Consider the following 13,191-nt stretch of genomic DNA (forward strand, 5'->3'; position numbering starts at 1 on the left):
AAGAAATATTCCTCAGAGATTTTGGTCCAAATTGACATGATAGCAACACGTAGTTGCTGCAGATTTGTTGGCTGCACATCCATGATGTGAATCTTCCATTCCCCACCACATCCCAAAGCTGCTCTATTGGATTGAGATCTAGTGAGGCGCTTTATGACATGGCGCGTCATCCTGCTGGAAGTAACCATCAGAAGATGGGTACACTGTGGTCATAAAGGGATGGACATGGTCAGCACTCAGGTAACACAATGCTTTTAGTACTAATAGGCCCAAAGTGTGCCAAAAAATATCCCCACACCATTACACTACCACCACCAGCCTGAATCGTTCATACAAGGCAAGATAAATCCATGCTTTCATGTTGCTGATGTCAAACTCTGACCCTACCATCCGAATGTTGCAGCAGAAATCGTGACTCATGAGACCAGCAAACATTTTTCCAATCTGCTATTGTCCAATTTTGCTGAGCCTGTGCAAATTGTGGCCTCAGTTTTCTGTTCTTAGCTGACAGGAGTGGCACCCGATGTGGTCTTCTGCTGATGTAGCCCATCCGCCTCTAGGTTTGACATGTTGTGCGTTCAGAGATTCTCTTCTGCATATCTCAGTTGTAACTGATGGTTATTTGAGTTACTGTTGCCTTTCTATCAGCTGGAACCAGTCAGGCCATTCTCCTCTAACCTCTGACATCAACAAGGCATTTGTGCCCACAGAACTGCCGCTCACTAAATATTTTTTTCTGACCATTCTTTGTAAACCCTAGAAATGGTTGTGCATGAAAATCCCTGTAGATTAGCAGTTTCTGAAATACTCAGACCAGCCCATCTTGCTCCAACAATCATGCCACGTTCAAAGTCACTTAAATCCCCTTTCTTCCCCATTCTAATGCTTGGTTTGAAGATTGTCTTGATCATTTCTACATGCCTAAATACATTAAGTTGCTGCCATGTGATTGACTGATTAGAAATTTGCATTAACAAGCAGTTGGACCGGTGTACCTAATAAAGTGACGGGTGGGTGTATACTGTATATTATGCTCATTAAACAAAATAGTACAATATAGCAAAGACACAAATAAAATGAACATTGCTTTTCAGGTTTTTCAAGTATCTAACAGTTTTCAGGTATAGAAACTGATTAATATAATCAATGATGTACTTAATACTCACCAAAGCAGCATTTTAAAAAAACAGTAATCCTGTGAAATATTAAAATGACACTTTTCAGCTTATATTTTGAAAACATATATTTTAAAATGTAATTTATTCATGTGAATCAAATAATACATTTTTAGCAGTCATTACTCCAGCAGTCATTATTGCCTTCAGAAATACTTTTTAATATGCTGATTTGGTGCTCATTGTTATGTTGAAAACGTAACGTTTATTTTCCAGTATTTTTAAGGAACACAGTTAAAAGAACAGCTTTTATTCAAAATGAGAGAATTTATTGTAGTCTTGCTGATTAAAAGTATTTATTTTTAATGCATATTTGACACCCAACACCATGGAGTGTAAATATTTGCAATGCTTTTTATGGTGTCACAGTAAACAGCATAATTTTTGTAGGTCACAGATGCACTAAACTCAGTCTCATCAGCCCTCATGAACTCTCACTGGCTCTAAATATGGATGATTTGTGGGAATTATCTTTGCTGGATGATTTCATATAAGCATAATTATTTAAGCAATCATATGGAAGTCTGGGCTGAAGGTCAAGCGAGTGTTATTGTGACTCGCATCACTAGAGCAGCCATTGTAACGAATGCTAATCGTTCTAGAACGGTCTTCATTTATGTGTGGAATCTGTTTTGCGGCCAATCAGATGAAAACATCCATCTTAATCAGTGCCGATGCATGAGATGGAAAATAGTTATTATTCTGCTTTTAAAGTTTATTTCCCAGAGGTTGTGGGAGGGGGGAGAGCTGTTTATCTGTTTCTTTTTTATTACAGAGGCTGGTTTTGAATTAGTTGTGCTATAAAAAGTCCTGCATTCATGCACAGTAGGACTCCGGAAGGACGGACATAATTCTGTCACATTCTTAGATTTGTTTTTCTATCCTACTTCTCGCTGAAATGCATATTTAAATTAGCCTCCCTGTCGCTCTCTTTGTACCATGCTCTATTTCTTTCTCTTTCAGTTACGTTCAGGTGAATCTTACTCCGTTTACCACACCAGCCCCACCTTGCCGTGTCTCTCCAGGCCAGTGGTTTTGTGGTCTCAGCAGGACGTGTGCAGATGGCTAAAGAAACACTGTCCGCACAACTACTTGACCTACGTGGAAGCCTTCTCCCACCACGCCATTACAGGTGTGCAATTCAATGTAAAACACACAATGAAACAAAATAAAATGTACTTAATAGCATTTTTCTTTATATTTGAGCCATTATTCATAGGATACTGCATATTCATATAATAATACATTATATAAACAGCACTTCAGACATGATTTCATTTTTCAGTGCTTTGTTTTAAACTCAAAGGATGGTTCACCCAAAGAATGAAAATTTGTTGTTAATTTACGAATTTATGATTGTAAAATCTTTTCAGTGTGGAGTTTGCATGTTCTCCCTGTGTTTGCTTGGGTTTCCTCTGGGTGCTCCGGTTTCCCCCACAGTCCAAAGACATGTGCTATAGATAAATTGAGTAAACTAAATTGGCCGAAGGGTATGTGTGTGAATGCAAAAGTGTATGGGTGTTTCCTAGTGCTGGGTTGCAGCTGGAAGGGCCTCTGCTGCATATAATATGTGCTGAATAAGTTGACCGTTCATTCCGCTTTGGCGACCCCTGATTAAGAAAGGGACTAAGCCAAAGAAAAATTAAAAAATCATAGTCCCTTGTGATTTATAAGATGCAAGTCAATGACATTGAGTAAAACAAACATAAACAGGCAAAACAAACTTAATACCCATGATTCTTGATGATACATTGTGTTCTTATAAAGAAAAATGATCTGTCTGTGAAGGAAGTTTGAGATTTTTCACAACACTATGATATCCATAGCCTTGGCGAAAATATTATGTATTGTAAAATGTACTGGTAAGATTAGTATTACTTTTGTTTAGTCTGTATACTGTTTAACTGTGAGACCACAGTTTCAGCCAAAAAAAAAAGTTGTTTAACGCTGTACTAAGTAATCAAAAGTAATCTACACATCTTAAATCTTTTTGGGTGAATTAACTCTTTAATTCAAAACATGGTGTTATTATGATATGTTCTTGCTTTTTGTAAAATTGATCAAGATACAGTTTTATTAATTTTGTAAACAGTTAATAAAATAATTAGGTTTATTATTGGTTGAGGATTGAGGAAAAAAGGTCTAATTGTATGTCTGTGAATTATTCTTGTACAAAAATATAAAAAATAAAATTAAAGTCACTATTATCATAATCACCAGCGATCCCTTACAGATCGCTGGTAAACACGCACCTTCACCGGGACTACAATTCTGTCACTTTTATGAACAACATTTCCCATCATGCAACTCACACACCTGTTCCAGTTCTCCAATGATTGCAGCTAGAAGCTGATCAAGGACTTATTACGCAGACTTATGCACACCTTTTGCATTACCTGTATTTACCCATTTGATCCTGTGTTTGACTGTTGCCTGTGTGACCGTTCTCTATTTAGTGAACTGCACATGGATTCCTAAATCTTATGTCCAGCTTCTTACCGTTACAACTGTAAAAGGGTAGTTCATTCAAAGATGATCACCCAATCATTTTTTTCTTTCTTTTATTTAATTATTTAATCACTTTTCATTTAATTAAATTTTCTCTGTTGAACACACAGAATAAGATATTATGAAAGATGTTGGAAACCTGTACTCAATAACTTCCATAATTATGTAACTGGACATATAGTAGTACTACTAAGTACTGTCTTGCTATTTTGCTTCTCATGAAATTACGTCTTGATTTAAGTATGTTTGGTTATTTATACTAGAAAACAAAAAAGTACTGTGGTACAAACTTATTTTTTGCAGTGGTCACTGTAAAGGTTTTAGGATTGTACGTCACTTGCACAAAAAAATTTTAAAGGCACTGCATGCTCAGCAGTTCAACCAATCCCTGGACACCAACACATCTACTGAATGTCATGTGGTATGACAGAGGCATTATCCTTTTAGCCGAAGGTCAGCCAACTTGTGCTCATCTACTCTCCCAAAAATGCCTATTGTCAAAGAACTGGTACTTTTTCATTTTACAGATCACAATCCTTTATTCCTTCCTGCCTCGTTTTCAATATATTACAATGATCTTTATGTTCTAGCCTTTGCGGAAGACACTGATAATGAAAATGATAATGAGTTTAGAAATCTTACAGTGCTCAGCATATATAAGTACACCCCTCACAAATCTATCTTTTAAATTTATATATTTAATAGGAAGCTGTACAATATTATATATGTGCATATACATTAGATTAGTCTGTACTGATGCCAAATCTTGAGCTTATCAAACAAAATCACTTACGATGACAGTCCAAAAACTGGTACACCCAAATTTAAATGTTATAGAAAAATATTAAATACAAGTTTTAAAAAGAGGAAAAATCAAAAGAAAGAAATTTTGTAGGTTGTAATTTATTTTTGCGATATTTAGCTGAATTTAATTGTATTAACTTTCTAAATATGTTTGGTGACTAAAATATTATTTTAATAAATATATCTGTTTAATAAATCTGTTTTGTTTAAATGCACCAAAATACATTACCTATGTTCACTGAGAAATGGATACAAATTCTTTTTCAAAATAGGCTGTACTCAATTATGCTAAACCCTGTATGGATTCTCAGTTTGTTTTTAAGCCATTTATTTAAGTAATATACTGTACATGCCATTTAGTTTTCTTTTTAACCAAGAAAATAAATATGAATCATTTCAAAACCTTCACTAGCTTCTTGTCTGAACTGTGAACAATGAAAACAATATTTAACTTTTAAGCTTTTGAACACTTCTAAAAAAGAATTTGGCCACTGGTGATATAGTATCTTCTGTCACGTAGTGTAAGAATATTAAAAATGTTTGTAGTACCGTTTAACCATAGAATACAGTTCTTTACATTGTGATAAAAATGTTACAAATAAGACTTTTTAAAGTTCTATTCATCAAATAATAATGATCTAATTATCAATTTTTAAATGGTAGTTTTTCATCATTTTTATTAAATTGATTATCATGTATTAAGTCCAATAAAATATAGATTTTTTGTAATATGAAATGTAATGGAGTGTATGCATAGCTAGTGTTTTTCAGCCAATGGTAAACTTCTGATGAAAGCTTAATGGGACTATTTTCAATTTCATAAAGTTTTTTTACAGCATCCATAAACAGACTTAAGCATTCATTTAGTTGTTCAAGTGTAAAATGAGATAAAAGACTGTTTAACTTCTAGTGCTGCTATTATCAGCAGTCAAGCACAGAAACTCCATTGAAAATACTGGGGTAAAATAAACATTTTTTTAAAGACATTCGGGGGGAAATGGAATTTAATGCAATGCTTCTTGTTCGATCCGAGACCCACTTTATATCGTATGTTTATCAGGCAGTGAAGACCACTGTTTTTTAAAGAAAATAATCCTTAAACGTGGCATTTTATAATGGAAAGACAGTTCATTTGAAGCACTAAGGCTGGCTGGCTGAAATTGAAAATATCCATGTACATATAACCCATTTTATTAAATGTATATATTTCACTAACAATATTAAGCAACTGAACTGTTTCCAGCTTTGATCATAATAATACAAAGATATTTATTTAAGAAGAACATTGTAGATTTATTATGGATCATATGTCACCGAAGTCTGGAAAAGTATCACAGAAATACATGACATTTCAAAATTAATAAAAGTTATAATAATATCCCAGATTCAATGCAACCCATTGCTTTTTGTCATGCAGGGGTGCGTTTCCCAAACAAAGTAACGGGGCGGAGCAACTACTTCTTTAGAGAAGAACCCCATCAAAAAAAACTATCTTGAAAAAATGGCTAGAACCATCTGCTCCTCTATTCTGGAGGCTCTATCTACTGGACATTATTGGTTTAGAATACACCACAGCCAAAATAAATGGTGCCAGTAAAAGAAAACTGTACAATTTTGGTTAAATATGAGACTGTATCAGATATGTTTCACTCCTGATTTTGTACATATTATTACAGTATTACTGTTTTTATTTATTTTTCTTTTTGTTGTTGGGTGGATCTCAGGCTTTGTTCAAAATCAAGTGTTCAATAAAAAAAAAGAATAAAAAAAAGTTGTAATAATATGTCAAAATAATACTGCTTTGCTGTGTTTTGGATAAAAACTGACTGACCACAGAGTTTGTATGTAGAGTTTTTTTTTCTTGGCCATTAGTGGGGGGATACTTTCTGCCAAACGGAATAGTTTCACCATCTACTAGAAACAGCAAATGTGTCCTTGCAAACCAACCAAACCTTGACCCCTTGACCACAACAAGGTGACTGCTCTTTTCCTACATCAGTAAAAAACATTTTATTTCCTAAAGTTAAGACTCACTGGCCATACTGACGTCCTTCATCATTATTTCACCATGTTTTCCTACAGTTTGAAGAGTTGTATTGTGAATATATGGCTCATATCTGAGTGTGTCAAAGTGCTCCACTCAAACACTGGTGTTCGATGCGCTTTCTCTCCCACTCACTCCTTTAAAACTCTTTCCCTCACTAGGGACCCGTGCGACTCCTCTGCCCCCACAATCCTTATCTACTGGACACAAAGCGTCCAGATCACAGACACGCTGGGTGAGATCCAGAGAAGAGGATATCCAGAGAAAAGGAAAAAACATAAGGACAAAAGGCCGACGCAGAGTTTTTTTTTCTGCAAGGCTGTGGACTAAAGTGTTTAGAGTCGCAGCACGAGAGGCTCAGTTGGATACAAAGCGGGAAATGAACCCGGGGCGTCCCAAGCCCTCAGGCTGGCATTTCAACACCGCATGTTTCCATATAGCCTCACATGCAAAGATCACTGAGAGCATGGAGATAATAACCCAGGGCGGATTTGCGAATGCTGTAACTTGTTTGTTGCTGCCAACAAAACAGTGCATGCATAATGCAGAGGATCCAGAGCTTTTTGTGTTTCCGATGAGCTCCTGCCTACTGAAATTGCCTCTCTTCTGTCACTTTGTCAGGTCGCGCTCTCTTGAGATTGAATGGTGAGAAGTTGGAGCGGATGGGCTTGGTTCAGGAGACTCTGAGACAAGAGCTTCTCCAGCAGGTTCTGCAACTGCAAGTACAAGAGGAAGGGCGCAACTTACAGCTGCTAAGCAGAGGTGTGTGTGTGTGTGTACTTTTGAATTTTTTTAATTTTCTACCCATAGCAATACCAATCAGTTTTGACTTTGTGAGGACAAAGCATACTTCCTTGTGGGGAAGTTTTTGAAAAATGTAAATGTGCAGAATATTTCCTGTTAGGGTTGGATTTATTTTACAGTATAAAAATCATTGTCTGTGATTTTAAAGATAAAGATAAATCTTTATAAATCCCGTAAAGTTATTTGTGCAAGTGTTTGTGTGAGAATTAAGAGCATAAATGATGAAGTAAGACTAAAGCAGGTGCCATGACCAGAAGCGATAATGCTAGAATAGTGAAAAATGAATGTGGTGAGATTTGGTGCCTGGTTATCTCTTCCAATATCAGTGCTATTTAATACTGTAATGCAGTTGAATTTGATTTTTTGATATCTGGGTCCATCAAATATCTTCCTTATCCAACGTAATATCAGTTATATATGCCCATAAATATCTATCCAGTTGCGCTGTGTGTGATAAGTGAAGTTTACTTATAAATAATTTTGAAAGGGGCACGTGCTTATGATTGATCACAGCTGGTCCTGCATTAACTAATGCATGATTCACCAATCAGATGATTCTTAACTCACTATAAATAACCAAAGTTTCTTACTTAAGTTATCTTCGCCTTGAAGAATCCTCCCTTCCACCCCTACTCCTCCACCTTTCCCTTTATAGCACAGTGGTCCAGTGGTAAGCACTTTTGCTCCACAGCAAGAACTTCACTGGTTCAATTCCTTAACAGGCCAGTTGTTGTTTCTGTGCAAAGTATACATGTTCTCCGCATGCTCGCGTGGGTTTTCCCCAGGTTCTCCAGTTTCCTCCCACAGTCCAAAAACATGCATCATAAGTGAATTGATCAATCTAAATTAGCACTATAGTTGAGCTTTTGACTAGCAGTATATCTCTATATAGCAATTTATAATCTGTCATCAGCTCTAAATAAGAGGGGAGTTCTCGAGACCTACCTGAACTTCCCTCTTTCCCTGCAAACAGGAGGGAGCCCCGGGCTTGAGGATGTCATGAGCTCAGGGCTCTCTCCCGGGACAGCATCCCAAACTTGCTTTATAATCAATTATGAGCTAAGTGTAAACTCTTGAAATCATTAGAAGTGATTAAAATAATATTTAGCTTTTGACCCTTTTTTTAATGAAGCTAACATTAGGCTTTTTCACACTTTCTAGAATTCTTTGTTTGTGTCAAGGATTTTTTTTTTTTAAATATATATTTACTCCTGCCAAAACTCTTCTTCTAAAATGTCACCCCTTTAGAACCTGTGCAAAATATGTGCAAATAAGCAGCACATGCACACATAGAAAAATACACAGACTCACAAATCATCCTTAATGGACTACATTTTGTGAGTGAACTTATCAAGAATTCCTAAACAACGCTGTGTGCTGGGCTTAACACTCTCTGTGTTTTCATGTACATTATCATTTAAGAACTTGCAAAGAGCTTATAAAATGTGTATTGAGGTCAAAACAGCAGCAGGATTATCTCTGTCAAACACACAAATGAGGATCTGCTGCAAGGAGAACTGTATTAAACAGTAATGAGCAACATTGTGCATAAGATAAAAATAAAAACGGATATAATTGCTTATTCTGTTCTGTTTATGCATATTCTCCTGTTTTGTTTTTTGCTGTTGTTAAGATTTTTGTTGTACAGATATGTGTTGGGGGTCATACATCAGCCGAACAGCTCCAGATTTTATTTGGCAGCATTATAAATAAATAAAGCAACCAGTTTGGAAACAAATACCCAGGAGATGTGTGGCTTTTGACCTATTACATTTCTGTATTGATCCAGGACTAATTTCATATAATTGACTAATTTTGTTTATAAAATAATAAAATGTTTAGTGCGGTGCAATTATTTTACATTTCTTAAACATCTATAACTTTTTTTCATTTTGAGCATTATAAACTCTAGATGATGGAGGAGTTTATTCTTTCCAAAGAGACATGAACTGTGAATGTAGACCAAATTATTCAGCAACTCTTACTGTTTTAGTTTGGGATGGTAATTTTTGAGAAAGTCCCTCTGACGGTAAGGGGAAAGAAGGACATCGATATAGTCTCAGAAAACTTTTTACACAAATCTCATTTTGCATGCTGTCTTAAGCAAATTTGAAATATAAACTCATGAGACACTTGGCTTTTAAGGTATATTTTTTAGGACATTACATTAATGTTTTCCTGTGTTGTATATGGAAAAACATATATTGAACACAATACATTTTTTTTCATGACTTCATAATGTATAACTTTTTATTCTTTTGAGCATGAAACTTCCTCTTTTACCACAGTAAAGCCCAAAAGTCTCTTCTTTCCAATGATACCTACACTCTAAAAGCTGCGGGGTTAATAACAACCCAATTTTAACAGCAAAACACTGCACTTTTGTAAATAATAAAAGTAACAGGATGTGCTTTCTGCAGTCTAAGTCTCTATGAACTTGAGCATGAAACTCCAAAACTGTGTATGTTTGCCTTATAAAATAGGCAATGTGGGCAATTAAAGAGCAGTTATTATTTAATCATTAATAAATGTGTAATTATTCAACTAATGCTGTAAATGAACATCACAAGTCAACCAGACAAATCTTTAGACAAAATACTTGACAAAATTAGACCAAGTAAAATATTACCACATACCTTCTAATTTGGGCATTAACTCTTCAAGATTCTATTCTTTTAGCTTGGTTTTCACATATTCATCCATCTGAAATAAAATAACAGATAAAAGCACTCCAGCTAAGTTAACAATTTTTCATAAAAAAGAATATATATATATATATATATATATATATATATATATATATATATATATATATATATATATATATATATATATATATATATATATATATATATTCTTTTTATGAAAAATTGTTAAATACACACTGAATAACTTGCGTCTCAGACTCGCTTCCCTCTAAAGACGGGGCAGTTTCTCATGCTGATGTCCCTGGATGTTGACGTGACGTGCATGCTCTTTCACGTCCGCGTCTCCAACCCAGCACTGCTGGGTTATAGATCAAGACCAATTTTCAACCCAAATTGGGTTAAATCAACCCAACTTTGTTACCCAGCAGTCTAAACCCAGCATTTGGGTTAAAAAAAAACAACCCAGCATTTTTTAGAGTGTAATATGTGTTTGTAGCTTACTGGGGTCAAGAACTGTCAATATTTAAAGTTACTGTAAGTAGGTGTAAATCCCTAAAAGTGAGTGCTGACTTACATCAAAACCAACCTGCCTCTGAAACGCTCTAAATGTATAAACCTGAAAAAAATATATATAAAACTAGAGCAATAAAATAATTAAACCTAATGAATAAATGAAAATAAATTAATCCTGACTTAATTGAACCAATTTAAATCATCATTTGAGCCATTAATAAATAAATAAATAAATAAAGGTTTTTATTAGCAGAGTTTTAAGAATGAGCCCCCTGATATGTGTCCATGATATTTTCTTTCCATTCCTCACTCTATTTCACTTTCGCTCTCTTCTCCAGGGCTCTCTGGAAACCTGTCATAGCTTCACCCATGCGTGTGGTTCTTCTTCCAGACCGCCTGCACTCTGAAGGGACATCAATATGTCTGGTCAGGTTGAGGCCAGAGACATTTGACTGGAGCTGTCAGGGACTGGAATACACAGTGAGGGACTGGTTTCACTTACACCGCTCAACCCCCAAATCCTTATCATGCTTATGGAAACCTTCAAAAAAAAAGGAGCTTTCTCTAACACCCATTGATTTACCTACCCCAGATCTGCTTCAAAATGCAAACACAAGATGCAGAGGAATGCTGAATCTATATCTGATGAAGGTGGACGCAGCTGTCTGTGCCAAAGCTCCCTGGATTTCACAAAATCTCTGATCCAGTTGAAAGAGGCTCAGTGGTAACCTGGATGTCTGGTAATGCTATCAGTATGTGCAAGAACTACAAAAATATGCCTGTAGAAAACTGGATTGTTGACTATTTTCTGCTGGAATGTGAACATGTCCATCAAGACTATTGCATAATCAATTGTATTAGTGTTACATTTCCTGTAGAACCTCTTTTTTTCATTGGAGATGCACCTAAACCTCCATTTCAGACATCTGGCTATAGGATGTTTGGGTTGATTGTTTCTTTTTAGTTTCTTCTGTTAAGAGATTCTGTTTCTAAGAATGAAGAGATAAAATACGTCTGAACTAGTTCGACCGTGTGATAATAACAACAGCATTTACACTGAAATGATAAGCATCTTTGGCCACAGAGGCTGTATTTATGTTATGTAAATTACAAAGCTCTTTAAGCCTGGGAGAATCGCAGATGACAGATGTGAAGTTAAGGCAAACAGATGACATTCTCCATTGTTCTCTTAAAAAGAGACTCGGGTTAGGACTTGCCTGAGAGACCATTTAAAAAAAAAAAAACATCAAAAGATCAAGATTATAAAGTGAGAAAACTTGAAGGTGGTTGGAGACAATGAAACTGTACCCCAGCATTATTGAGTAGTGTGTCATTTTAAGTAATGATAGGAGCTTGGTATTTTATCATGGAGTGTTAAGTGTTGTGGCACCATGACTCAGTTTGATGGGGAAATGCATTGATGTGTAAGATTTTGATTTTAAAGCACAGAAATTAGGAAAATGTTTTGAAGCCACGTTCAAATTACACGATGTGCTTTTAGCCAAGGGCAGAACTGTTTGTGTTTTAAATCTGGATTGTACTGTACATTCCTTGAATGCCTTTTTCACATTTGCAGATGACGTATTAAAATATTATTTACATTTTGTGGCATACACTTATGGGATTTATAATTCATAGTTGCAGTATGTGTTTGAGTAAAACATGAGTTTGTTTTATTCTCTAAACAAAATTATGATAATCTACATTTAAAATAAAAATAATGTCATTTTCTAAAGTGAAAAGGGTCAAAAAATATGCCATGTTTTAGACATTTTACCAACATTTTTAGACAATACACCAATGCTTTACTTTAAAAAAAAACACTCACCGGCCACTTTATTAGGTACACCTGTCCATTAACCCAACTGCTGGTTAATGCTAATTTCTAATCAACCAATCACGTGGCAGCAACTCAATGCATGTAGACATGGTCAAGGCGATCTGCTACAGTTCAAACTGAGCATAAAAATGGGTAAGAATGGTGATTTAAGTGACTTTGATTGTTGTGTGGTTGTTAGTGCCAGACGGGCTTGTCTGAGTATTTCAGAAACTGCTGATCTACTGGGATTTTCATGCACAACCATCTCTATGGTTTAAAAAGAATGATCCAAAAAAGAGAAAATTCAGATGATAGGGTCAGAATTTGGCATCAGCAACATGAAAGCATGGATCTATCCTTACTTGCATCAATGGTTCAGGCTGGTTGTGGAGGTGTAATGGTGTGGGGATATTTTCTTGGCACACTTTGAACCCATTACTACCAATTGAGCATTGTGTAAATGCCACAGCCTACCTGAGTATTGTTGCTGACCATGTCCATCTCTTTATGAACACAGTTCACCTATCTTCTGATGGCTACTTGCTGCAGGATAGTGCACCATGTCATAAAGCGCGAATCGTCTCAAACTGGTTTCTTGAACATGACAATGAGTTCACTGTACTCAAATGGCCTCCACAGTCATCAGAACTCAATCCAATAAAGCACCTTTGGGATCTGGTAGAATGAGAGATTCACATCATGGTTGTGCAGCCGACAAGTCTACCAACATGTCAATATGGAGCAAAATCTCTGAGGAATATTTCCTGTACAAATGTAAACATATGTTTTGACTAATTCTGCAAAGAATGCTGTAAATGACAACAGTTTTATTTAAAATGTTTTCAATTACAAAAATAATAACATTTTACTCAAAGA

At 35.6% G+C, this 13,191-nt stretch overlaps 1 protein-coding gene across 2 annotated transcripts in view; it reads left to right on the forward strand.

Moving 5' to 3' along the window:
* samd10a (sterile alpha motif domain containing 10a) overlaps positions 1-12,107 on the forward strand; it is a 30,039-nt gene extending 17,932 nt beyond the window's left edge. Inside the window, exons 3-6 of one of the 2 annotated variants that reach the window (XR_015497241.1) lie at positions 2,139-2,307; positions 7,153-7,293; positions 10,835-10,976; positions 11,089-12,107. Coding sequence is in view for 1 of the 2 variants with exons in the window: in NM_001110398.1 (NP_001103868.1) it covers positions 2,139-2,307; positions 7,153-7,293; positions 10,835-10,857 (333 nt within the window). In the remaining variant the exon portion in view is untranslated. 2 annotated transcript variants of the gene reach the window in all.
* Positions 12,108-13,191: the final 1,084 nt, after the last annotated feature.

Source organism: Danio rerio, chromosome 8, assembly GCF_052040795.2.
Source record: "Danio rerio strain M-AB ecotype USA chromosome 8, GRCz13ab, whole genome shotgun sequence".
Lineage (NCBI taxonomy): Eukaryota > Metazoa > Chordata > Actinopteri > Cypriniformes > Danionidae > Danio > Danio rerio.